At 40.1% G+C, this 26,650-nt stretch overlaps 3 protein-coding genes across 6 annotated transcripts; 2 read left to right on the forward strand and 1 right to left on the reverse strand.

Annotated features, from left to right (window-relative positions):
• Positions 1–228: 228 nt before the first annotated feature.
• LOC121642589 (phospholipase A and acyltransferase 3-like) lies at positions 229–3,285 on the reverse strand. The gene is made up of 5 exons (XM_041989346.1): positions 3,169–3,285; positions 2,531–2,594; positions 2,142–2,250; positions 1,678–1,946; positions 229–1,022 (listed from the first exon to the last, which is right to left on the reverse strand). Exons 2-5 carry the CDS (start codon positions 2,543–2,545, stop codon positions 894–896), a joined length of 522 nt encoding a protein of 173 aa, XP_041845280.1. The 5' UTR covers positions 2,546–2,594; positions 3,169–3,285; the 3' UTR covers positions 229–893.
• Positions 3,286–5,649: 2,364 nt separating this feature from the next.
• ints5 (integrator complex subunit 5) lies at positions 5,650–10,838 on the forward strand. The gene is made up of 4 exons (XM_041990849.1): positions 5,650–5,877; positions 7,551–7,803; positions 7,893–9,869; positions 10,004–10,838. The coding sequence occupies exons 1-4, from the start codon at positions 5,783–5,785 to the stop codon at positions 10,709–10,711; spliced, it is 3,033 nt and encodes a 1,010-aa protein (XP_041846783.1). The 5' UTR covers positions 5,650–5,782; the 3' UTR covers positions 10,712–10,838.
• A 1,096-nt stretch (positions 10,839–11,934) lies between these two features.
• ganabb (glucosidase II alpha subunit b) lies at positions 11,935–25,297 on the forward strand. 4 transcript variants are annotated; one of them, XM_041989983.1, is made up of 26 exons: positions 12,021–12,249; positions 12,769–12,870; positions 12,988–13,096; positions 14,562–14,689; positions 14,846–15,025; positions 15,180–15,245; positions 16,288–16,345; positions 16,447–16,525; positions 16,666–16,762; positions 16,887–17,067; positions 17,244–17,397; positions 18,065–18,300; positions 18,479–18,605; positions 18,765–18,844; positions 19,122–19,262; positions 20,085–20,181; positions 20,419–20,520; positions 21,197–21,440; positions 21,921–21,985; positions 22,684–22,760; positions 22,849–22,923; positions 23,074–23,187; positions 23,300–23,409; positions 23,646–23,746; positions 24,869–25,015; positions 25,050–25,297. In XM_041989983.1, the coding sequence occupies exons 1-25, from the start codon at positions 12,221–12,223 to the stop codon at positions 24,976–24,978; spliced, it is 2,862 nt and encodes a 953-aa protein (XP_041845917.1). In that variant the 5' UTR covers positions 12,021–12,220; the 3' UTR covers positions 24,979–25,015; positions 25,050–25,297. The 4 variants fall into 4 exon arrangements, with proteins under 4 accessions (XP_041845918.1, XP_041845917.1, XP_041845916.1 ...); XM_041989984.1 differs by lacking the exon at positions 12,021–12,249 and adding an exon at positions 11,935–12,000 and having other exon boundaries at positions 24,869–25,297; XM_041989982.1 differs by having other exon boundaries at positions 24,869–25,297.
• The last annotated feature ends 1,353 nt before the right edge of the window (positions 25,298–26,650 follow it).

Below are 26,650 nucleotides of genomic sequence, written 5' to 3' on the forward strand. Positions count from 1 at the left end.
TTTCCTTTCAACAGAAGTCAAATGGAGTAGTATAGAGTAATGTAATTTGGCAGTCAAAACCTTTTAGTCCCAGGGGATATTTATTTCCATGAATACTATTCGTTATGTTCATTTTCTTTAAGTAATAGTGCTCCTCCCACGAAAATATATAAAGCCATCATTTTACTTATGGCAGACTGTGTTTTTGTGCTTTTATTACTTTTTGAGAAAATCAGACAACAAACAAGATTCACATAAGTTATTCTTTATTCAAAACATTTTCAAACAGATTAATGCTAGGAAGAAAAAGTGTTGTAATGTGATGTGTCTGTCAGCTGTTGCAACAATTTCAGCATGTAAAATTATCAAGAGACTGGATGCGTCTTAGCTTATTAGGTATCGGCTAATGGAGATTACGAGTTTGACCTCAGAGCTCTTTATAATTGATCCACCTAGCTGATATACCATTGTGAGACATTTTTGTTTAGATTAGCTTATGTTCTTATTCAAAGTGTTTTAAGGTTTTAAAATACAGAAAAAAAAAACTTAAATTATTGACAATCAAAAATATGTTCTTAATTACATAGAATAGAATTTTGACACACTTCATCTTGGCACCTTCATGAGTGGAAACACTATTTGATGACTTTGCACTCTGTAGAAATTTTAAAAATGGTTAAATATGAAATGGCAATTATCCAAAGACCAACCAGCTTTGCCTCATTTACTCAAACCATTGAAAACATGGGAGACAGCTCAAGGTGACGCAGAGTAGACAAGGTGGAAAACAACCCATTTTTCTTTTTAATCACATATATGAATTTTATTCAGGCAGTGTTATCTGTGATTAATCATGGCCCTTAGACTTTGCTGGTGATCTGTTAATCAAGCCCCGAAACAAGCATAAGCCTCAGTCACTGTGTGCTTTTGTTCCTTTCTTCTTTCTTGCTGCCTCCGAACAGAGCTCCAGCCAGAGCCACAACACCAAAACCAATAGCAGCAGCCACACCTGCCATCATGACTGCCTCACCTGCCTTACGCACCTGCAAAGGGACAAACATACCACTTTTTAGTTAGTGAGCAGGGAACAGGTTGCCTTAAAGAAAAGCAAGAAAAACGTTATCCACAACTATGGGGAACATTAAATCTGTTATTTTTGCAGGATTTCTTCACTTTAGACAAAGAAATTAAAGTTAAATTAAATAAGGCAATAAAAAATTTAGTGTGATCGAGCAAAATATGTTTTTGTCCCTAACTTGGGTATTCATATATGTATTACCAAATATCAAATAAAATTCTAATATCATGAATTTATGGTGTGATGACAATGTGCAACATGATTTTAAACTCACTGTAATGGCATTATATTCTACACAAGCTCTTTTATAGGCATTACCAAGCAACAAGAGTCATTAACAGAGGAAAAAACCCCAGTAGTCCACATTTGATTTGATTCAGTCACTCAAAATTAGAGTTCATAAAATCCTAAACTGTTACCTCACCTGCTGGTGACAGCACACAACTACAAAGAGGTCCAATTTATGATAATGGATTCTTAACAAAAGATCATTTCTGGGGTTTTTTTGTAGTAAAAATAATGCACCTTCATTTTGTACGTTTTTCAACTTGTCTAATTGTGCGTAGCAACACCAAAAAAGACTGCTACGTATGAAGGTCGATACATGTGGTCCCACCTACCTGCCGGGACTCGGCCTTGCCATAACGCAGTTCATTGACAAAGTGTTCACAGTTCCCCCTGAAGACACAGTATGGCAGCTCCTCACCCACCAGCGCAATGGCCTCCTGTACAATAACATGAACTGGACGGGGCTCGTATTTATCATCCAGACTGTTGTTTATTTCCCACTGGTTGGTTCCCACCACGTCCCACAATTCCTCCTTCTTCACTGTGGCTTTCTCAGTTAGGACAGACATCATACTGTTGACACCTTCACCTGGGACCTCAGCTGAGGACACATAAGCATTAACATGTTGCTTTTTAAAATATCATCCATGGATCTGCTTAAGATAGAAAGTGAGCTTGTTCTGTAATCTTGAAAAGCAGGCTTCGGCCTTAAAGTGTGGGCTGTCGAAACTGCTGCCCTTTGTTCTAGGCTGGTATTTGGAAGTGAAGAAAGACTGGTTTGTGTGTGGTTACTTACAGGGTGGTGCCATGTGAACAACAAAGCCATCACCAATGTACACTGCCCAGTGTTGGTAGGTGCCACGAAAGATCTCTATCAGGTCTCCTGGCTCTGGTTTCACATCATACTGGGATTAGAAAACAGTGGTTGTTTACCACAGCAACAGACTGTGTTTGGTAATACTTGCAGAACATTTGACCTGACATTCAGAGTCTCAGAGGTAATAAATATCAAACGCAAGATTTTTTTTATTAAATAAAAGCTTGTTTGATTAAATTGTGAAGATAATAATGCATTGGACCCACGATTTAAATTTTTAGACATATAGACATGCAAAATTATAACTTACAGTGAAACATAATAATAATAACAATAATAATAATAATAATAATAATAATTTTCAGTACCAGTGTCGGGGCCATGGTGGTGTTTGGTTTCTTTCTTCTCTGATGCCTGGACTGGTTTCACTTTCTGATTAAAAGCAGCACAAACAAGTTATCTTTAACACCAATCTTTGGCACACAAAAGGAGACTTAATTTTTACTTATTTAAATTTGTTTCTGAACTCATTTTATTTGGGGGGGGGGGTAGGTTATATTTTTCTAGTGCGTATTTGATGCTAGACGGGGTAGAAATGTGTAGTCAAGGTAAAAGTAATTGTTATCTGGAATGTAAAATTAAACATTGTCTGTTCATACTTACTGTTGCGTTTGGATCATTTTACTATGAAATGGTCATATGCAGAATATAACTGAACAACTGGAAATTTAAAAGGCAAATTGGTTGTGTCCCTGCGCTTCAATCGAAGACGAGTTCTCCATTTTAAAGATATAAGCCATACAAGCGGTAAAACATAAACGTTGTCGTTGTTAGGTAGCTGTTATTGCCCTAAACGGCTGTGTTTACATCATCTAACAAGCTTCTATTACCGGCAGCTGGTCTCAGCTCGGCTAAAAAAAGAAACAGGTCGCAGCATCACTGCTGCGCCATAAAGTCGTCCACCCGTTTCAGATTACCTTTAAGGTTTAAGAGTAATTCTTCTTACCTTGGTGTCGGAAAGTTGGTTTGAAATGATAGAAGGCACAACTGATGCAGACAGCAAAGCTCAGCTGTGAACGATCAGCTGACTGTTACCGTACTAAGAAGGTTCACGTGACCATCTGTAAACGTTTCCCTGATGAGGTCAACACAACGACATAATAGACACATGTTTTTCTATTAATAACACAAACAAAAACATAATTGCTTATTTAATAATCTGTGAGGCATGAATAAATTAATTTACTGATTATTGTATGTTTATAATTAGCCTGCTATTTAAACGATTTTAGATCGATCTTAATTAATATACTAATAAATGTAAAAGAAATATAACAATAAATTTAGATGTACTCAAATGAAAATTATTTTGAATGCTATTGACTGTCAGTATAACAGTTTCAGATAAAACTTAATGACTTAAGGATTTATTATGACTCAGTTATCAATTTAGTTAGACCTATATAATAGAACGACATCATATAGAGTGAACTATTTCTGCTACAAACATTTCTACATTCTGCAATATTTAGCCATGTTGCTCTGATGATAAAATGCCTATTGTCACATATGCAGGGCCTTTGTGCCAATCTTTGCCCTGGACTTTAGGCTATATAGCATATTAACAAAGCCGAGACAACACACTTGATTACCTCCATATACAATTATTCATATAGGAAATTGCTGTAACCTTGTCTAAAATGATTTCAAATGATATGTTATCAAATAACAGGTTGCTCTCTGGACTACAGGTGTGGAGATTTCCCTCTGTTCCTCCATATAATCTTCCCAAGTATGTATATTTAGAGAATAACAGATTATGTGAACACACCTCAGTGTTGACAATGTGCATTACTTGAGGCAGGTGATGTGGAAAAGAGGCACAAAGAGCTCAGAACACCAACTTAAGGAATAATTTTAAAAAAGATTTATTACAAAAAAGTGGCATCTTAAACAGATCTGAAGAATCTGTGAGGTTTCCTTAAGCCAGTGTGGAAAATCCCAGTGGCTGTGCTATTCAGTGGTCTTATATAGGGTTTACAAACAAAGAAAATTCCTAACTTGACATCTGGAACCACAGACTTGTAAATAGAAACACGTGGTGCTATTGAGTTTACAGTTAGTATGATACTTAAAGAAACAGACCATCATGTCTGAATACATCTAATGTGATTATACTCCCTATGAGCTTGACATTTTCTTGCTTTTACTTTTTATTCAGGTCTTATGTCTTTTTAAAAAAAATTTATTGATTTTTATTGTTTATTGTTTTACTATGTATTATGTTGTAGTTTTTTTCAGGACTTTGGTTGCAGTAAATGTGATATATAAATAAACTTGAACTTGAACTTATATAATGCTAAATGATCAGGCACTACATTGACAACTGGACTTGCTGCAATGTGAAAGTTTTTTTTTTATTATTATTATTATTATTATTATTTCTGGACATTAGGTCATTTTGCATTATGATTTATTGAAATAGCATGTGTTAGATCACCAATACATCACATGGTTGACACAAACAACCACATGCACCATCATGCTAATGGTCAGTTTTAGAACCTTTCTTACATGATACATGCTTGGAGATTAGCTAGAGGCCTCCTTTGTTACAGTTTCAGTTGCATAATCCTTCAGATCTTTAAGGATCGTGACAAGTCAGTTTAGTAATACAAAGACATGTTGTTGATATTACAGAGCAGGATGTGTTTTTTCATTGTCCTGCTTAAAAAGCAAGATAAAGATGTCAGAATATGTTGCACCAAAACCTAACCAAAACCTTTTTTTTCTTCTTAATTTAATCACTGTTGTATCTGCAATTGTACACTCAGTCTGCTGTGTTTCCTTGAGTTTCATTTGTACTGTCTTTGCAGCAATGGTCCTAGCTCTACCCATCTACCCTCGTGTTTCATAGTTTAGCATTTGATTCCTTTCTCCTGACCTTTCACCAAAGACTATGAAAGCACATCATTTAGTCTTAGAAAACTACACAAGCCATGTGCACAAACTTATCTCCATAACAGGACATGCGCTGTCGATGATTATCCGGTTCTTTTTTAATTAGGAGTGTAACTTGTGTTTGTGGTACGGTTAGAAACTTTTTTTGTTGTTTGTTTTTTTGTTTCTTTGTTTGTTTTGTTCCAAAAAAATGTTTCTCGTGTTTTTATTACATAGCTGCCTGAGGACCTGAAGATCATAGCAATTCAGCACTGTTAGGTCCATGCATTTTCATTTCTCTGGTTTGTCTGAAAAGTTTGTAAACTAAATGTTGATCATTCTAAATTAGTTTCCTGAAAAGGTATTAAGTATGATCATGTTTATTCGAAGTTAAATAACTAATGTCAAATAAAACATGCTTTATACACGTTTTTGTATTTATATGCATACTGACGAGAAATGATTAAAAACAGAGTGGCCACTAGATGTCGCTAGTGGTGTCATCCAATAGTTATGGGGTTTCCTTTTTCAGAGCAGCGATGAAGAATTAGCTTCCGGCTGGGGGGCGCCTTTTCGCTGTATTTTGTATTGAATTTTGATAGGGAAAAACTATAAAAGCTCCCCTAATCCCCCACGTCGAAGCACCACAACCTAGGGGTGTGATTTGATGTGACGCTTTGATGTTAAACGATCAGACGATGTCCGTGGTTTTTGACGGGAGTTCGCTGAAAGGGATGCAGAGCTCTCACAGTCTCCCTCCGCAGACTGCCCTGAGGTGAGCAAGAGGAAGCCGTTGGGCTTACAGGTCAACCACGTTCACTACAAAAAGTCTTTTAGTTAACGTTTTCTGTCATGTGTTTTATGTAAACCTATAAAGTATAACGGCTAAGAACTTTGTTTGTTACTAGGCTGTTTTATGGAGACGGGTTTTGTTGAAAGTTGGTGCTTTAACAATAAATTGCTGCATTACTGTCAGTGTCAATTTCATTGCAGGCAGTTACACCATAAGAAGCTGATGTTTTTCAGAGGTTATTTGTTTAGACGAACACTTAAAACTCCAGTATCATGCTGATATAGATTATAAAAAAAAAAAGGGGGGGGGGGGGGGATTAAATATTTGTGAAGCAGTATCCAGAAAATGTTAGGTATTTTTTACCTCTCACTTTTTTTTTCTTTACACACTTATTAATTATTTTACAGAGATAATAATAGTTTACATGTTGATTAAAAGACCTCATTATTAGGTTATCTAGATAATTTGCAGTTATTAGCCTTTTCTGGTATTTTTCAAGAACTTTTCAAGAATTGTGTGAAGTGTCAGGAAAGTAGTGGAAAATAGTACTCCAATGTTTGCATTTAATAATTTAGCAGATAATTTAATGCAAATTAATTTTAAAGGAGGGGGTATACATTTTAGAATAGGACACAAGGATAATTTGTCATTCAGTCATTAAACACGAGGAACAAAGTGCTGAACTGGCGTGTACAAAAATAAATACTGCAAAACATACCAGATGATAAAGATTAAAAATAAACAAATACAATATACAAGACTTAAAATACATTAAAATGCATTTTGGATACTTAAATGTACTCAAATGTGTATCAAGAGACCCTGGTCCATACATGAAGTTCTACATCAGTTTAAATATATTTAAATTGATAGGAAAACAGGTACGACTATACGATGTAAACAGTGTGAGTAACCGAAGGAAGTGTTTGGAGAGGAGGTGGTTTTAAAAAAGATGAGCGAGATGGACGCCACTGTTTTAGTAGCGCTTTGTAGCTTGTTCCACCAATGTGGAACCAAACATGAAAAAGTCTGGAATGAGACATCCCTTTGCCTAGTGAAGGCAGTGACCATACAATATTCCTGGTATGAACGCTGTGGTCCAGAAGAAACATAAACATGTATGACTCAGTATAGATCGCTGGTTGCTGACCCAGAAGTCACTTTGTAGTCAAGCACTGGTGACTTGAATGATAAGAGTGACTGTTTTTTGTGTGATGTAAAGCTAAAGTTTAAACAGAATTTATTATGGAGAAAACCCCTAAATTCTTATATTTGTCAAACTGGAAAGACCATGTAATTTTAGGTACTTTGATCATTTAAAAAGTTAATTGGTTAACAATTGATTTGCCATTTATTTTCTGCTGATGAAGTAATTGATTCTTATACTCTTCACATAAGACCAGAAGTCAAACACATGTTTTTAACACCTTAAATTAATGGATAAAAGTTTTTTCATTCATTCATTTATTCATTGCACTTATATTTCAGTGACTAAAAGATATGAGATTAAGCTTTCGTGAAATAATCAGTAGTTCTTGATCTAACATATATTGTTAATGTTAGTTGAAATCAAGCTTTGTGTAACCTGATTGACTTGCATTTCTTCTGCATTTTCAGTTTATGGATGCTAATCTTTCCTCTTTTCCTTCCTCTAGCACCCAGGAACTGTCCCAGGAGATCAAGTCCTTCATCAGTGGTGTTGACGCTGTTCAGGGTCGGAAGCTCAGTGTCAGGGAACATGCTCGCTGTGCCATTCGGCTGCTGCGTTCTGTTCCGGCCTGTCGAGGGGCAGTGCTGGAACATCTGAGGGGTGTTTATGATGAGCATGTGTCGGCATTCCTGCATAACCTGGAGACAGAGGGTAATGCCAGCTCCGGAGTCAGCTCCAACCTTGAAGATATCATACAGGTGCGACTCTATTTGTGTTTGAAGTATCAAAGATCTCTGTGTAACATTATATTGTGAAGTAATTAAAATATATTTTTGTGTGTTTGTAGGAGGTTCATGGCGTGCTGTCAGAGTTTATCCGTCTCAACCCGCGGGCCTGGGCCCCTCTGGTGTCCACTTGGGCTGTGGACCTACTGGGCCAGCTGAGCAGCAAGCATGCTGGGCGCAGGGTGGCCCCCCACTCTTCTAGCCTCAATGAGCTGCTCCAGCTGTGGATGTCTTGTGCTGCCACTCGGTCCCTCATGGAGGCCTACTCCCAGTGTCTGGCTGCGATGCTGGCCTGGTGCCCCGATGCCTGTGTGGATGCTCTGTTGGACACCTCAGTTCAGCACTCCCCACATTTTGACTGGGTGGTAGCTCACATTGGGTCTGCCTTCCCAGGAACCATCATCAGCAGAGTGTTGGCATGTGGACTGAAGGACTTTTGCTCTCATGGCTCCAAGGACCAGGGCTTACTATTAATGGGAGTGGATAAAGGCAGCAGGGTACCCAAGATTGGCTCAGTGGTAGGAATCCTTGGACACCTGGCAGCACATCACTCTGACAGCATCCGGAAGGAGCTGCTCAGGATGTTTCAGGAGAGTCTGAGTCCATCAAGCCCACTATCTCCCACTTCCTCCTCAACGTCTTGGGAAAGTTCCCCACAACTTCGATGTGCTGCAGTTCCATTTCTGCTGCAGCTAGCTGCAATGTCCCCAAACCTCTTTGGTGCTGTGTCTTCAGAGCTGGTAGAGCTGTTACGGCCTCCCGTCCTGCTCCAGCTGCAGGCTCTGCTACAGGGCCTCCCCAGAGAGGAACTAGATAACATGCTGGGGCTGGCTGTCCACCTCATCAGCCAGAGCCCATCAGGCGGTGCTCAGGTCCTCAGATTTCTGGCTGACACTGCAACCCCAGCATCAGTCATCATCTCTGGCCCAACACCGTCACCCCATGAAGGAGTCAGAGAAGGCTGCGACCGCCTCCTCCAGATGCTGCTCCTCCATCTCCATAAATTAGTCTTCAACCGCTCTGATGGAGTTGAGATAAACCCTCATAACTCAGCCTCATGTCAGCCCCAGAGGGTCATCCCCTTCTTGGAGGAGCTGCGGTCTCATGTTGGTCAACTTTGTGCCGAGACACTGCGACTGGAGAGGAAGCGTCACCTCTGGCTGCACCAGCTGCTCTGCCTGCTATCAGTGTATGGGGGTCCCAGTGTAGCCACCGAGACACTCTGCCAGCTTCTCACACAGGCCCGCAACCCAGAGGAGTTGGCTTTAGCCTGGCAGCTCCACACCACACTCTCCTCCTGCATGGCAGGACTCATTCCTGCTGCAGTGGCCCGCTGTGTTGCCCAAATTCATACTCAAACCCTGGGGCCTCGACAGCTGAGGCAGTTGCTGCTTAACCTGTCTGCGGCCATCCAGAGCCAGGATGAGGAGAGGAGAGGAGCAGCAGGAGCTCAGTCTTCCATGGCAGTCCAGGTGGGCTCAGCAGTCTCAGGACACCTCCATGATTTCTGCCCGCTCCTTCTCCACAGTGACCCAGCTGTATCTCATGCTGCAGCACGTCTCCTGTCCTGTAGCCCACTCCCTCGCGCTGCCTCCCCAGCACACCTGCTTTTGCTCTCCCGAGCTGCTGTCACTCATTTCTTCTTGGCACTGCGGAGGAGAGGAGAAGTGGGGACAGCTGGTAGAGATGGGGGGCAGGCAAGTGAGGCTGTGAACTACTCAGTTCTTCTTCTGACTCGGTTTGCAGCTTACTCGCCTCTCACTCTGAAGGCAGTTCTTCAGCAGCTGGTGGAGGGAGCGCTGCACAGAGGCAACACTGACCTGTTTGGTGGGCAGATCGCAGACATGTCTGGCGCCCCTGTGCTTTCCCCGTCTGTATCACCTGACCTTGGAGCCTCTTTGCTGGACATTAACTGTCGGTTTGGTACCACTGTTAATTTTTCTGGCAGTGTGTGGTCTGTGTTTCATGCAGGAGTGATTGGCAAGGGACTGAAGGTTCGCTCTGCCACACAGCTGCCTGACCCATCAGGACTCGTCCAGGTGGGTTTTAGAAGTACTATACAAATTAGAGAAATGAGTTTTCCACTCACTAGTTCGTAAATATAAAATTGGTTTCTTAAAATGACCCAAATAACACCTAAAAGGACTAACGGTGTTCTCTTCTCTCCCTGTAGAACATCCAGACTCTCCTGACTGTTATCGTACAGTGCTGCAGCTCCTCTGGTCTCAACGGCTCACAATCACCATCTGACCCCAGCGAGCTGCTGCCAATCAACGCAGAGGCGGCCAAGGTCGTTGCAGTCACACTAGTGGAAAATGTTTGTCCTGATGTGGCCAACGGGGAGCTGTCTTGGCCCCCTGAGGAGCACGCCCGCACCACAGTGGAACGAGACATCCACATTAGACGCTGCTTTGATGCCCACCCGGTGCTCTTTCCCCTTCTTCAGGTGGTGGCATCTGGACGCCCGGCTCTCTGCTACTGCTCAGCTGTTCTCAGAGGCCTCCTGGCCACACTGCTGACGCACTGGGAGGCTTCCCGAGAGGGGTCATCCACAGACTCCCCTTGGCACTTGCAGGCCTCCTGCCTCTTGGTGTCCTGCATGGGAGAAGGCCAACTCCTGCCTCCTGTTCTGGCCAACGTCCATGAAACTTTCCCCCATCTGACTCCCTTTGAGGTGAGGCTGCTGCTCCTGGCTGTGTGGGAATATGTGAGGGGAAACGGGCCACTGCCACAGAAGTTTGTCTTCAGTCCAGAGAAGGGCATGTTCTGCAGGGATTTCTCACGGGATGGTGACGTTGCAAGATATGTGGCACCAATTCACAGCGTCCTCCATAAAAACATTGACAGATTGGGACATTTGTGCTGGCGGTTCCAACTCTGAGAAGAAGCAACAAGAAAACTGTGACAGAGAATAAAGAGACTGACAAACAGGGGAATTTGTGTTGAGTTAGAAGTCTGCAAAGTTACTTTAACTGTAGTTCTGTTTCATTAAAGTAGATCTGTTTGCATTATGCGTCTGTGTGTACGTTTTACATTGCATTTTCAGACTTGAAATATTTCTAACTAGTTACTGTGAGAAAGTCCATTAAAATGGCATGTGTTATATGTTAATATATTTGCTTTATGTAAAACTGGTTTAAAAGTACAGTTTAACTGTTTCTAGATAGTTTTGTATGTTTTAATATTTTTTCATGTTTTGAAACTGTTTTTACAAACACATCTTTCATCTCTTGTATTCACAAACTTGTTGAAACCACTTTACAGAATAAATCTACAGAATTAGCCCTAAAAAGTCATTTTAATCGTGCATCCAGGTTGCCATCGGTTTCCACCTGCTTGTGACCCCCAAATACACAGCACCAAACTGTAATTTGATGTTAAAATCCGCCTGAGGTTAACGACGTGATGTTTGAAGAGATATTTGGCAGGGATGGCAAAACTGCAAAGTGAGAAGCAGGACAACATAAAAATAAAGCAACTAAAATGAGCTTACTAAAATAAGCTAAGAACAACCACTATTTCTGAATTAATCATTTGAGCTGGGTTAATAATAGCCATTCAGCTGCGGTCTTTTCTTACATGTTTATTTGGAACAAATGAAGAGGCAACATGAGGTAAAATAATTTATTACCCGGAAGAAATAATCTCGTAATCTTTTGCTTTTAGCCAGTGGAAACATTGCAGAGCAGTTTGCTTATCATGCTGTATTTCAGAGAGGATAATTATATACAAACTGTGAATATTACTGTGGAGTGATATCACATATTTAGGGTGACAATTTACATAACGTGTACTTTTTGCACTGGCTGGCCGTAAACACACACCTTGTGTGCGCCACATTAGCTGGGAATAAATCCTGTGTGACAAATCCGGGATGAACAGACTGAGGCTTGGAGATGACGTGTCCGTGGCTGAGAGGGTAAATGTTCACATGCATCACCAATTTACTAATTAGATAAAGCCATCTCAATGTCGAAACAAATCAACGCCTCATTTAAGTTATATAATTATTAGTTGTTTTTTATTATTATTATTTATTTATTTATAGAAAATACGTAAAAAACATTCGGATCAGTTGGTGAGAATCTTACTTTTTAACGATCTTTGTTGCGGAGTGAAAGGGGCGGAGTCAAGAAGCAGCATAATCAAGATGGCCACCTTCACAGAAAGGTAAGACAAAGCAGTTCCGCTGTTTTATCGTCTATTTATCAGCGGTTTGTTGTAGTATTCGCGTGTGGGAGGGTATTGGTTATTTGTCTGTGCACACACACAGCATTAGCAGAGGCCGTTTAACGATTTAGCTACCACAAAGGAAAAATATCAGACTGGAAAAGTCGAGATCCCATTTCAATTGAATTAGCGGCTTGACAGGCTGTCTGTGCCGTTAGCAATGGTAGCGTCGTATCTTGATTTAAAGAGGTAATTAATATTTATATTTCTGTTACGGAATTGCACAAACACTTCGTGTTTAAAGGCATGTGCCATATTTTTGCAAGATTATGAGTTAGTACCCGTTTCTTCGTTTATTTTCCCGTAATTCTGGGTTCACATTCGCTAACTCACGTTAGCTTATGTGTTAGCTAATACTGTCTCCTGGCACCGGTCCAGGGAAATCAAATCACACCAGTGGGATTTGAACAGGTTGTAGATAAGTGTACAATGCAAGCTCAGGACCTAATGCGAATAACGGTGTGCACTATGTGAATGTAGGACGGGGAAATGGCATATCTACCTATCATTTGAGGACATATTTTGCCACCGGGTCAAAGTCCCGAGTGTGTAAAGTTTAACCCCAGTTACTGAATGTGTAGTTTGTACAGGAATCTCGTGGGTAATTGTCCGGACATTGCTCCCAAAAAAAAAAAAAAAAAAAGCAAGCTTAAATTGGAGAGGTGCTTGCCATAAACCTTAAGATATCCTCTTGACTCATGTCCTCAGGATGGCGCCTGTCTTGGTGCTGTTGCTTGCCGTGTACATCAGTGGGACATGGTCTGTGGACAAGGGCAACTTCAAGACCTGTGACCAGAGTGCCTTCTGCAAGTGCGTCATAAACAGAAAACTGAAATACTTTGTCACTTAAAGTTTTGTTCTTAAAATAATTTTTATTCTTGTAACACATTTTAACTCATGTCCATCAATGATGTTAACTTTAATCAGACGTCAGAGAGCCTTGAAGCCTGGTGAGTCCCCTTATCGAGCCCTGCTGGAGACCATGGAACTGACAAACACTAAACTCACCCTGCAGCTCATCAATGACAACAACAAGGTAAATCACTCTTAAGCTACAGCTGCACTAATATACTTTTAAGTTCATATTAGAATTTTATGATGTCTTGGTCTCAATTTACAATAATTAGTCTCTTTCCAGACAAGCGTTTGAACAAAGATTCAAAATTAGGATTCATCCTTTGTAATGAATATGTGAAAAGGCAGCAGCAGGGGCTGATGGCTTATTTTTAGGGTAAAGAAAAAACAATTGAAGAAGGAAAAACAAAGGGCTGTGTTCCAGATTCAGACTTCCCACTTCTGAAGTACACCAACTGCACATGCACACCAGACACCATGTGGTTTTATGCATTTCATCTTGGACTGACTGAATATCACTGAAGTCATGACAGCAAAAAACATAATGTAAGAATTTTCCTTTGCCAGAGTGGCAATGAGAAAGGAGTTCTCACACAAGAAAGATGAACATTTTAAAAGATGTACGGTACTAAGAATATTATTTTTGACTTACCTTTTTTTTATTAGGAAAAAGCATGGAGATGCTTTCAAATCCAGTTTTCTCAGATTTTGACATTTAGACAAAAATTTTTTAACTGTTACCTGGATAGCAGTTTTTCAAAAAGTCTGTTTTTGTATCCTAAAGTGCAGAAGTACACATGTCACAAAAGTTCTACATTTTAAAATAAAATTTTATTATTCTAAACCAGCTCTATCACCAACTCTGGACTTCTTTGGCCAGTGTCCTGCAGGTTTTTAGATATGATCTTTGGGCGGTCTTTGTTCCAGACACTCCCAGAACCTCACAGTAGAGCAGGGTGGGTCACAAACTCTGGTCCTCGAGGGCCAGTGTCCTGCAGGTTTTAGATGTTTCCCTGCTCTGACGCATCTGACTCAGTTTAATGGGTCCTTATGCAGAACTTACCAAGATGCTGGATCAATTTTAATTTTAATTAGGTGTGTTAGTGTAGGGAAGCATCTAAAATATGCAGCACGGTGGTCCTCAAGGGCTGGAGTTTGAGAACCTGGAGTAGAGCCACTCAGCGCTAGATCAAACAGCATATGATGCACAGATTTATAATATACTAAATGAAACAAAATCGTTCATTCATTCATTCATTTTCAGTACCATTTAAATCCAATTATAGGTCATGGGGATGCTGCGGCCTATCCCAGTAATTAATAGGCGAGAGGCAGGGTCCACTCTGGACCACCCTGGACCGGTCGCCAGTCCATCACAGGGCTGTGTTCTGAAAGTCTTTTGTCAAAATAACTGAACTTCAAAAACTTGACAGGCAGTTATCAGAGCAGTATTTCTGCTCTCGTCATGTTATAAAAACTAAATGCCTCATATGGCAAAAATTAAAAATCCTGATGAGTTTGGACCTTAACAATCAATTCTGATTGTGCTGTAGTATTTTGAAGGAACAAAGTTTCCCTCCTTTACTTTGGTACTTCTCCCCCTTCCTTCTCATCCCTCTTCCTCTGACTCTGTGTTTGGCTTTCAGGTGCATCTGCTGCTCGAGCTCTACCGGCTCCAGGGAAACATAACAAGAGTGAAGATTAATGAGTTGAAGCCTCTGAAACCTCGCTATGAGGTCCCAGACGTGCTCATCAGGGAGCCACCTACAGAGCCGTGAGTGTCCCATGAGTTTTGTGGAGGTCCAACTGAACAGCAGCATGAAAAGGAGATGTGGCTTTGCTAATAGATGCTTAAATTGACTAATATCAGTAATTTTAAGTTATTGTTCTGATTTTTATTTTTTTTCTCTCTGTCCTCTCCCTGCTTCAGCCTGTCTGTCTTGTCTCAGGACGAGAATGGGGTGGTGCTGTCCCTGGGGGCGAAGTCTCAGAGGGTCATTGTTAGCGCCAGGCCCTTCCGACTGGACATCATGGAGGGACACGATGTGCTGATGTCGCTGAACTCTCGTGGTTTGTTGGCCTTTGAGCACCTGAGGATGCGCAAGGACACGTGAGAATCCACGCATGCGCACACATTTCCAAATTTAAGCCCTCTTTTAATTGCCCTCACTTAGTGGATGATTTTTATTTTTGTTCCCATGATATGGTTTATTTTTTGAGTATTGTCTCTGACTCGTTCTGTCCTCTTCTCCCTATCATCCTAGTTTCTCCTATAAAGTAACTAGCACAGTGGCTAGCGTGTGGGATAATATCAAGAGGGTATTCTCTAGGTAAAGACCCTTAAGATTTGTGTGTATTCTGTTCCTTGTGCTAATTTTGCCAATAGTCACATAAAATTTAGGGTTTCCCATCATACTACGTACTGTATATATACTCCAAATGTGGCTGCGAGAGGTGTGGATGAGTGTGCGTTAGCCTTGTCGTACAAGTATTTGATTTTAACCAAATCACGCATCCATAGTTTCACTTTAGATCAATGACCTGATAATTAGATCTAATTCTGTAACTGCATGACTGACTAGATTACCTCAACCAGCTCTGTTGAATGAATGTTTGTGGACATTCAAGTATAATTCTAGTTCACATCGGTTTAGAGTGCAGATCTGTGCAATGTATGTCTGTCCTCACCTACTTGTAGATTGTCCTCAGTTTAGATTTCAGGCTCTGCTTCCCAGCTTCTCAAACCCAATGGCAACATCTCTCATTGTGGTCATACTTCAGTTTGTAGTTTTGACTTTATTTAGGTACATTTTAACTAGAATACGGTGCCTCCTCTAAGCACTGACAGACATGTCAGACCTTTTGCCTCTTTGTCACTGAAGATCGTGCACTTGTGCAGCTGCTTATGGTGACAAACATTCTGTTGCAGATCGTGGTCTGGGTGAGGGGTTTTCTTATTTGGGGGGGGGGGGGGGGGGGGGTACACCATGATTTGGGTTACATTTCTTGTACATGTTGGGTCTAATTCACACAAGCTGTTTTTGTATGGACCATTGTAAATGTGAAATCCTGCTGCTTCTAGAGCCCCTGTCACTTGATGTTGAGCTCGAAGTAGCCACAAGACAGGGGGTTGCTCAGTCCCATTTTTTAATTTCTTTTAAGGCCTTGTAGAGTTGTTTAGCTTTTTTTTTTTTGTGGTGTGAGGGGACAGTCACCTTCCCCCCTCATTTTGTGCGTCATTTTCCTGTTATCATAGTTTAATTATCCCCACATATATTTTCACTGCAATACTTAAAACATGACCTTGCTGAAGTGACACCCCCTTTTTTAAATTCCCTCCTCACCTCCTCTCCCTTTGTTCTCCTTGAGCAGTCAGGCAGATCCTGAGGCTGAGAACAAAGAAGAGGCAGATTCAGCAAATCAGGACGAGGTACTGTGGAATCCTTTCTTTTGCTCTCTGTATTTAATATCACAATTTCTACACTTTGCTTAGATCTTCTGCTGTATATCAGTGTGTTTCCACTTTGTCAGACAGCAAAAGAGGAAGAGAAAGTAGAAGAGGGGATGTGGGAGGAAACGTTTAAATCACATACAGACAGCAAACCCAATGGTAAATCCTACTTTTCTTTCCATTTATTGAAGTCTGTATCATCAAAATGTTTCTAAAATTATCATTTTAATTTAGATTAATCACTGTAATTAACTCAAGTTTGCCCCCTGACTGATTCGTGGCTGCTGTTGCCCCCTCAGGTCCATCTGCTATTAGTTTAGACTTTTCACTGCCAGGTGTGGAGCATGTTTACGGGATCCCAGAACACGCAGACACCCTCAAGCTCAAAACAACAGAGTAAGTGCAATCAGCTGCTCACATTTAATACATTTAATTTTAATTCCCCAGAAGGATGCACCCATCCTGCATTGGATTGGTAAATAGATTTAAACATTTTTATTTATGTTTTTTTATATTTTAGTAATGGAGATCCATATCGGCTCTATAACTTAGACGTCTTCCAGTATGAACTGTATAACCCTATGGCCTTGTATGGGGCTGTCCCAGTTATGTTGGCACACAACGTCCAACGAACTACAGGCATCTTCTGGCTCAATGCTGCAGAAACTTGGGTGGATATAAGCTCCAACACAGCTGGAAAGGTATGTTTTTTTTTTTTCTTTTCTTTTCCAAAGTCTGCAGTCTTTGTCTGGAATTTAACTGTAAAAACTCCATTCAGTGTTAGTCTTTGTTTTCTGGACCAAAGTCTTTTAAAAGGAGTTATTATGACTGATAGCAGCAAATCAGTACTTGAATAATTGTGCGTCTTTCTCTCCAGACTGTGTTTGGGAAAATGCTGGACTACGTTCAGGGCTCCAGTGAGACACCACAGACAGATGTCCGTTGGATCTCTGAAAGCGGTATCATTGACGTCTTCATTATGCTTGGACCAACTCCCAAAGATGTCTTCTCTCAGTATGCCTCTTTAACAGGTAGGAAGATGTTTCATTCTTAATGTTTTCACAACGGTCAGAGAATCATGAGCCTGTTGAGCTCACTGACTTGAGTTTGTAGTCAAGTTTGAAGGCATATTTTGCTTGTTCTAGATGCAAAAATGTTTCTTGCAGCAGAAATGCTTATGTTTAGGTAGATAGCCCAGTAAGATTAAACACAAAGTTTGGGTACTCAGGTGGTTCTTTATTTCTATCTGCTTTCAGGAGCTGAGACATAAAGGCTGAAATGATTTTTGACTGTTAACTTAAACAGATTTTTTTTTTTTATCTGAAATCTGAATGAGTTGTTACTCAGTTATATCTTCATTTCTTTTTTATAATGAAGTATGATGTTGGTAAGCTTAAAGTCATAATCTAGCAAAAGAGCCAAATGTTTAAGAAACTTATTTGATCATGGTGTTTCTAAATATGCTAAAGAGTTAAAGCTACATTTTAAGAGATATTAGGTTCATAGTTTTGAGAACCATTACACTTTAAATGAAACAAGAATTTGTTGACAAAGTAATAAGTCAAAATCAGCATCTAAAGTAACAATTTTAGTCGGTCTGAATATTGTTGTACTTCCTGCAACTAATTAAGAAAAGATCAGCTTTTTCCTGTCTTCTGTCCCCCTACCATCTGACCTCTTCCCTCTGTTGTCCATCAGGCACACAGTCCTTCCCTCCACTGGCTTCCCTGGGCTACCACCAGTGCCGCTGGAACTACAATGACCAGGAAGATGTACGCACAGTGGATGCAGGCTTTGATGAGCATGACATCCCCTATGACTTTATCTGGCTTGATATAGAGCACACAGATGGAAAGCGCTACTTCACCTGGGATCCACACAAGTTTGCAACACCAAAGGAAATGCTGCAGGGTCTCATGGACAAGAACCGCAAGGTTTGGACAATACTTTACCCGACTTAAGCGTACTGTAGCAGAATGTTGAGATGTTCGTTTTATAGGCATCTTGCGTGTTCCTCTGTATTCTGCTGCTTTCTGTCTCACTTAACTTTAAATCTTAAGTTGATTACCTGTTTGCATCTTCAAGTAACTCAGTTTTTCATTTTGTTTTTAGATGGTTGCCATTGTGGACCCTCACATCAAAGTAGACAGCAACTACAAGATCCATAATGAAATCCTCTCTCGTGGTTTCTATGTCAAGACTAAAGATGGTGGAGACTATGAGGGCTGGTGTTGGCCTGGTAAGAGATTCACATCTACACAAGTCTCTGACTAGACGTTTGTATTTACACCATCACATGTCAGTGTGAAAAGGTTCATTTAATAAAATTCTATCAATTTCCCCCTGTTCCCTTTTTTTTTTATCTCTCTCTCTCCCTTGAATGGATGATGAATTTTAGGTAATGCCGGTTATCCAGACTTCACCCGTACTGACGTGAGAGCCTGGTGGGCCAGCATGTTTGCCTTCAATCAGTATGAGGTAAGAGACTGTGTTTAACATTTCTGCATAAGGAATTACATGAACTGAAGAACCCTTCCTGTCATTTGTTAAACCTTTTGTTTACCTAAAGGTTGTCTCTGGCTGACAACCTTGCTCTTTGTTTAGCCTCGTGAGAGTTGCTGGCAACCTCCGTTGTCTGTAGTTGCCCAGTTTTCAGACAATTTTAATTTCCATGTTTAATTAATTTTTCGTCACTTTTTCCATAATATGATTAGTCTGCGCTCTCAAGATGACGCGCAGCCTGTCCTCTCTGCAGGGCTCCATGGAGAATCTGTATACATGGAATGACATGAATGAGCCATCAGTTTTCAATGGGCCTGAGGTCACAATGCACAAGGACGCAGTGCTCGGGAACTGGGAAAACCGTGATGTGCACAACTTGTACGGCTTCTATGTGGTGAGTCCACACCATTAAGTTTTATTTTGTTTTTGTGCTGTAGTTGTTGAGCTGTAACTCAATCTTGTCTGGCTCCATATCTGGCTACTAATGTCAAAACATTTAACAGTTCATTACCTGAGGCTGAAGCTAGCGATGTTACGATCACAGATCTTCTTGGTACAATTTTTATTTTTTTTTTTTTTTTTTTTTTTAAATTACGATTATTACTATTATGCATTAATAAATTTCCCAACGTTATAAATGTGTAAAAATCAAATTAATGGTCCTTATAGGACTTTGTTTTTAATTAGAACTGTCAAAATGAACACATAATCCAAAGAGATTCATCTGTGTAATTAACTTTTTTTTATCTCGGCAAGAGAATCTTGAGTATGTAGGTGCTTTGTCATAGTGGTGAACCAAATCCACCAAAAACCAGTTTAACTTCCTTATTAAAGAAGTTTCTGATAGTTTTCAGACCTTACATTTAGAGGATGGCCACAGTATGACCTATTTGATATATCAAGTAACTTTGTTTTCATTGCGGTAATTAATTGTGCCTTGTAATACTGCGAATGATTGTGAAATTAAGTAATCATGGCCTAGCTGAAGCATCGTGTTTGTAATAGAGTTTTAAATGGAACACATTGCATTGTCAGCTAAGGAGAAATGTGGTACACAATTTAAGAAATGATATGAAGGCACAGCTAAGGAGTTTCAACAAAACAACTACTTTTTAAACATCAAAAGTTACGTACAATACTCAAAAGCTTCATTTAAAATGTATGTAATGTAATCTACGTTTATCTTTTCACTCACTGATTTCTTTATGCTCTACAGCAAATGGCTACAACAGAGGGTTTAATCCAGAGGTCTGGAGGAGCTGAGCGCCCCTTTGTCCTCACCAGGGCTTTCTTCGCTGGGTCACAGCGCTATGGTGAGCCCTTAACTGCATGCAGTTCCTGTTGGTGTCACACTTTAAACAACTCACTTTTTCTGTTGTCTTTGTTTACATTTGGTGTTTGCTAGAAAAGTCAGGTGCAGATCTTGGAGTCAGAAGGAAAGGAAGGAAATGATGTGTACTTAAGTGTCTCTAAGAACTTGGCCTATTTTAATCAGAGCATTGATCATCTTTTTCAGTGCACTGAAAAGTGGCTTTTTTTTCTGCATACAGGTGCTGTGTGGACCGGAGATAATGCTGCTGAGTGGGACCATCTGAAAATCTCAATCCCCATGTGTCTGAGTTTGGGTCTGGTTGGAATCTCTTTCTGTGGTGGTGAGTATAAACATATTAGCGTTTCAGCATTTAAATGGCCATTTTATTCAAAATTCTGAACTTCTAATGCTTTTTGCTGATTGTCTTTAAATACTAGTAACTGTCATCACTTCAGAAACAAGTCGTTTCAGAATCTGTTTGCCCATCTTTACCTTATAAAAAAAAAAAAAAAAAAAAAAGGATTTTGTTCCGTTTTGAAGCTTAAATTTAACTAAAATGAACAGGTTACAAAATGCAGCCGGTTGCCTCAGTCCCACATGTAAAGCAGGGCTGCTGTTATCCTGAAGTGGTTTTGTAAAGAGGAAAAAACAGGACTGTAAAAATAATTAGATTTGGGCACAGATCTCTGGATTTTTTTTTTAGTAATGTTGCTATGGAAACGTGCTTGAGGTTTTACCATGGTAAAAGGAAATGTTGATAAATCAGCTGCAGTTATATTTATAAATTATAAGTCACATTGCCTGACTGACTATTCTGGGTAATTGTTTGTGTTCTAGGTAAGATTTCTTGTCATGTCACTTTGATTAAAGAAGATTGAATTAGCTTAAATGTTTATAACAAGACCTCCAGTTTCAGTTATAAGCTCTAAAAATAGTGGCTCTTATGAGGCTTGTTGTTTATTCCATAGATTGTAAACATCCCAGACCTCACTAAGTTAACCCCCTTTGTCTCATAGCTGATGTCGGTGGTTTCTTCAAGTCTCCGAACACTGAGCTGCTGGTGCGTTGGTACCAGACGGGGGCTTATCAACCATTCTTTAGGGCCCATGCCCATCTGGACACACCTCGTCGTGAGCCCTGGCTGTTTGGTCCAGAAAACACGGCTCTGATCCGTGAGGTTGTGCGACAGCGCTACACATTCCTTCCCTACTGGTACCAGCAGTTCTACCACACACATTGCACTGGAGAGCCCACCATGAGGTGAGGGCGGGCAAGAAGCAAAGGTTGTCTTACATTAATGTTGCTGAAATGGTGTGTTAGAAAATCAACACAAAAATGATTTATTGTAGTTTATTCCATCACGTATAATACCTGTTTGCCTTAAAACAGATGCTGTTCTCAAGTAGACTCACCAACAGCTGGAGGCTCGTTTGTGTCATTGTCTACAGTTTAAAGTAGATTTGCTCCCATTTACTATTAATAAGCCAAACGTTGTGTGAGAACCTGAGCACTAACGTGACACAAGGAGAAACTGTTCAGCTGTTTAGGATATGACTCTCAAAACATCATTGATTTACACATTACTGCAGTATCCAACAGAAAACCAATGTAAAACAGAATAGGATGCGGTTTTGCACTGAATTGTGCAAAAATCCACTTTTTTTTTTTTTTATTCTAAGTTTATCTCAGCAACACGTGGATGCAGATAAAACCTTGGTTAAAAGTTCATCTTTCTTGCAGACCATTGTGGGTGGAGTACCCTCAGGATCCTGCTACTTTTGCTCTGGATGACCAGTTCTTGATCGGTAAGACATCAAGTTCTAAAATCATTTTCATCTGCCAAGTGTCAGATTCATTACAAAAATGCTGCACTATTCTAGTTAAAATGTCCTTGAAGTGACTACAATTTAAAATAAAAGCATGATGTGAAATAAATTTGGAAGTGTTTGCGTACAGAAGGTGAACCTCAGAAAAAAACGCAGCTGCATCTTCAGTCTTTCACTTCCCACAACCTTATGGTTTGGACTTTTCTTTCACTTCTTCCATTGTCTCATTGTCCTCATTAGACAGTTAAGGGGAAGGGGGAAAATATTTTAAAATACCAACTCTTTGCTTCCAGAAACATTTGGGGAGAATCTGGTGAACATAATGGAAAAATGAACTTCATACAGTGATGATACCAGATCAGCTTTTTTGACTCTGAAAGCTGGATGTGTGGATTTAAAAAGACGTTTGATTCGAACTCAGGATGTCATTGCGGTGCTCATGTTTTGTTTCTGTTGCTACCAGGTGTTGAACAGTGGTGAATATTTTAGGGTTTAGGGAAATGGAAATTTCTCAAGAATGTTTGCAGCTTTAATTATACATATTGAGATTAATCATGGCTGTATTTTGGTATCGGCTAAGGTGTAAGAAAAACTAAAAAATGAACTCTTGAATTCAGTAGCTGTAGTAAAGCAAATATTTAGAAACGGTCGTCTCATGATGTTTAACTTTGCTGCAGGGCGAGATCTGCTGGTGCACCCAGTTACTGAGGAAGGAGCCAGAGGAGTCACTGCCTACCTGCCTGGGAAAGATGAGGTAAAACACTGGTTTTAACATTGTCACCATTACCTTTAATCTGTTTAAGTAGTCTTGTCTTAACTTGTGTGTATTCTCTCTCTCTTAGGTCTGGTTTGACATCCACACCTTCCAGAAGCACAATGGGGCCCAGAACCTTTACATCCCCGTCACCATGAGCTCTGTAAGGACAGAAATGTTAACTCTCCCCAATCTAAAGCTGTGATTAAATTAGTTCTTTGACAGTAACTTTGTCTGCATGTGATGGTTTTCTAACCTCCCCTCCTTTTTGTTAAATTATTCTGATGTGATAGTTTTGCTGTTTTGTTGTCAGATCCCAGTTTTCCAACGCGGTGGCTCCATCATTCCCAGGAAGGTGCGCGTTCGCAGGTCCTCCTCTTGCATGGAGCATGACCCCTACACTCTGTATGTGGCTCTTAACACTCAGGTAACTAAACTAAGCCTAGTGGCAGCTGCTCATCACTCAGCTTAATTACTATCCTCATAATTTGCCTAGTAGAATTGCCATTGTTTAATTTTGTGCCTTTTTTGTCTGGCAGAGAACTGCAGAGGGGGAGCTCTACATAGACGATGGCCATACCTTTAACTATGAAAAGAAGGAATTCATCCACAGGAGGCTGTCCCTTGCCAACAACGTGCTCACTTCTGTGTGAGTGTCAGACATGTTTCCTACCTTTGTGTGTTAATCTAACTTTAAATTTGCAAACATATCTACACACATTAACACAGCAAAATGTTTTAAAAGTGAAGCAGTAGATTTTAATTTAAAAAAAAAATAATCCAAAGCTGCAACGATGTGTTTGATTGTTGTTACAGGGGTTACTCTGTAGTTTTATACCTCCATAATGTTTAAATATTAAATCGAGCCTCTGCCTCCTCCATCAGTAATCTCGCTCCTGATGCCCAGTTTACTACCAAGTCCTGGATTGAACGTGTTGTCATACTGGGAGCCAGTAAACCCAGCAAGGTTACTCTTAAGACTGCAGGTGGGTACTTTTCCCTTTCTCCCAAGGGTTGCAAAACAACCTCCCCCCTTTTTTTTTTAAAAACTTTGTCAAGAGTTTTGTGGGGATTTTAAACATAAAGCCAACAAACATGTCGGGAGCATTTCTGGACAACCTTAAAACGCCTCTTGTATTTTCTGTGTGTGCATCATTAACGTTAGCTGTGTCCCAATTCAGGGTCTGCACACTTCGAAGTGCACAGACTACGTAGGCTACAGAGTGTCTTCCGTAGTCTACACACTTCGAAGTCTGCTTAACATTCGTGAAATGGGACAGCCTACCTAGTCTAGAAGAATTTCCCATAGCAACAACACAGGACGTTGAATCACTTAAACCTCAGAAATTACTCGTAGGAAACGTCAGTAGACGCTGAACATGGAGCGGCAACACCGACAGTTCAAAAAAAAAAAAAACGGTTTGAGGCTCTGTTGTTTTCCAGCCGGTACACACTTCATTAACCCCTTAAAAGTCACTGAATAACAAATATTACCGAATTTTAATGTCACCATTTAACAAACATGCTTTAAATGTACTTGATTTTGTAACGTTTATACTAAAGTGTAGTTAAAAAAACGTACTTTTTTTTTTAAATAAAACTTTATTTAAACTTAATACGACTCTTCTGAGGTTGCTGATTCGCCACCGTCCTGTGCGCAATGAATTGTGGGAGAAAAGCGGCCATGAAGGATGCATCACCAGCAGCCTTCGTTTGAGGCCAAACGAAGTGCGGATTCAAAGGGTGGATTCGGAGGGTCCTTCAAATTCTGTGAATTGGGACAGTACTTCGCTCACCGCGATGACGTATGTGGCCGACGAATCCGCACTTCGAAGTGTGCAGACCCTGAATTGGGACACACCCACAGTGGGACTCTTCTTTCCAGTCCAATCAACGTATTGAATCACGGTCTGAGTCTGTGTATTAACTCTTATAGACAAATAGAACAGCAGGGGCCCGGTTGTTTATTTATGCACACTGTATAAAACTGCTAATGGTGTGTATTAGAATTAAACTGCAAAAAAAAAACTTGTCTGGAAGAACTTCTGCAGTTTGTGCATGTATGTGCTGAATAATAATAACTGATGTTTATTTTTCCTTTTTTGCAGATGGCCAGGAGAGCCAACTAGAGTTTGATTTTGATGCCTCCATGTCTGTTGTGACACTCCGCAAGCCTGGCATGAACGCAGGGGCTGACTGGACCGTGACGCTTCAGTAAATATAGAGACGGGAGAAAAGCAGGAGAGAATTTCTGAACGAGACAGAAGAGGAGGAGATGCTGAGACAAGGACCTAACAGCCAGGACTAACTTTAGCAGTACAACAGAATAGCCAAAATGAAGATAAATACAAAGTCCAGTTTTCATCCACACACACACACACACACACTCCCAACTCGCATATTAGTTAGTGATCTGAGCCACTTCTCTGCCCTTTCCCTCTTGTGTTTTAAGTCGCACTGTTAATACCTGACAACAAGGCTTCAAGGTTACTACGAGATAAATGATGGCCACAATTTTCAGATGGGTAACAGTTCAAGTCATGTCATTTTAATTAACCTTAAGGATAAATTTCTTTTTTGTTTTTTTTTTCCCTTTTGGAATTGTCTTGCCTCAAAATAAAGATTGTAAGAGGAGGTTGATAGGCATCTATTATGAAGGTTCACATTCAAAGCACATGCGCCACCTGCTGTTGACTCCCTCAGATTTAACTATCATTCCTCAGATTTAACTATCATTCCTCTTACAGATTAAAACCCTTGCATCAGCCAAGAGCCAAGTCTTTACTTGTGCAACATTTCATATCTTGGGAGGGCTCACCAACAATTATATGTAGTTCTACAGAATCCAGCATTTAGGCAATTTGTTGATGCCACATAGACATCATCTTTTATCAGTTTGGGCCAGTCCATCCTTAAGCAGCCCGTCCCTGAATCCTCAGCATGAATTTGAGAACCATTGTTTCACATTGGAAGTGATGAGGTTATTCAGCTATTGCACAGAGAGGATGTTCAGCTCACTTGATCAAATTCTGCAGTGAGAGTCACTTCAGGGGACTGAACCACTGACTTTGGATCATTCTGTTGATGTGCTTTCTCTGTTTTAGCAAGTATTTTTTCATCTGGGCTCACCAGCCTTTTTTTAATGCACTCAAGAAAAATTATGAGGACTTAAAAAGTTGTTTAGAATTTTCTGTCTAACTAGGTATCAAAGTCCAGAATTTCCATTGTTTGTATCTTTATGAGCAGATAGTCAAATCCCTCAGAAATGTCCAGCTTAAAAAGATTCATTTAAAGCTAAAATACACAAACATCCGTTCTAAATGTTATAAAGATGCAAATGATTTGTTGGAGACTGGTCTATGTGCTGTCTAGTTAAATCATCAAAATTTTTTTAGGGATTTTCTGTGTTTGTTTTTATGACCATAATGTACATGTTGCTGAATTTTTGCTGATGGCTTGATCTGGTGGAAATGCAAGGGTTGAACTTCAGCTGTCAAAATTGTCAGATGTACTCTAACCAAGTAAAAATAAAGTTGACCAAATGTAAAGATCTGTTTTCATGTATTCAATTTAATGTTGTTCACATGGTACCTATTCATCTAAAAGAAATTAAGCATGTCACGAGATACCTTGGTGGTTATGAACTAAGGATTTGTGCCTCGCTTGCGCACCTCCAGGTTCCTTTGTCCATCTTGATGACTGCACCTATTAGACCTGCCTTCAGTGGTACATCCCAGGCCCCACAGGGGGTGTCGTAACCAAACTGGGGCAGATAAAGGATAAAAGATTTTAATTCATATACATATATATATATATATATATATATATATATATATATATATATATATATATATATATATGTGTGTGTGTGTGTGTGTGTGGATGATCTC

Source organism: Melanotaenia boesemani, chromosome 7 (genome assembly GCF_017639745.1).
Source record: "Melanotaenia boesemani isolate fMelBoe1 chromosome 7, fMelBoe1.pri, whole genome shotgun sequence".
Taxonomy (NCBI): Eukaryota; Metazoa; Chordata; class Actinopteri; order Atheriniformes; family Melanotaeniidae; genus Melanotaenia; species Melanotaenia boesemani.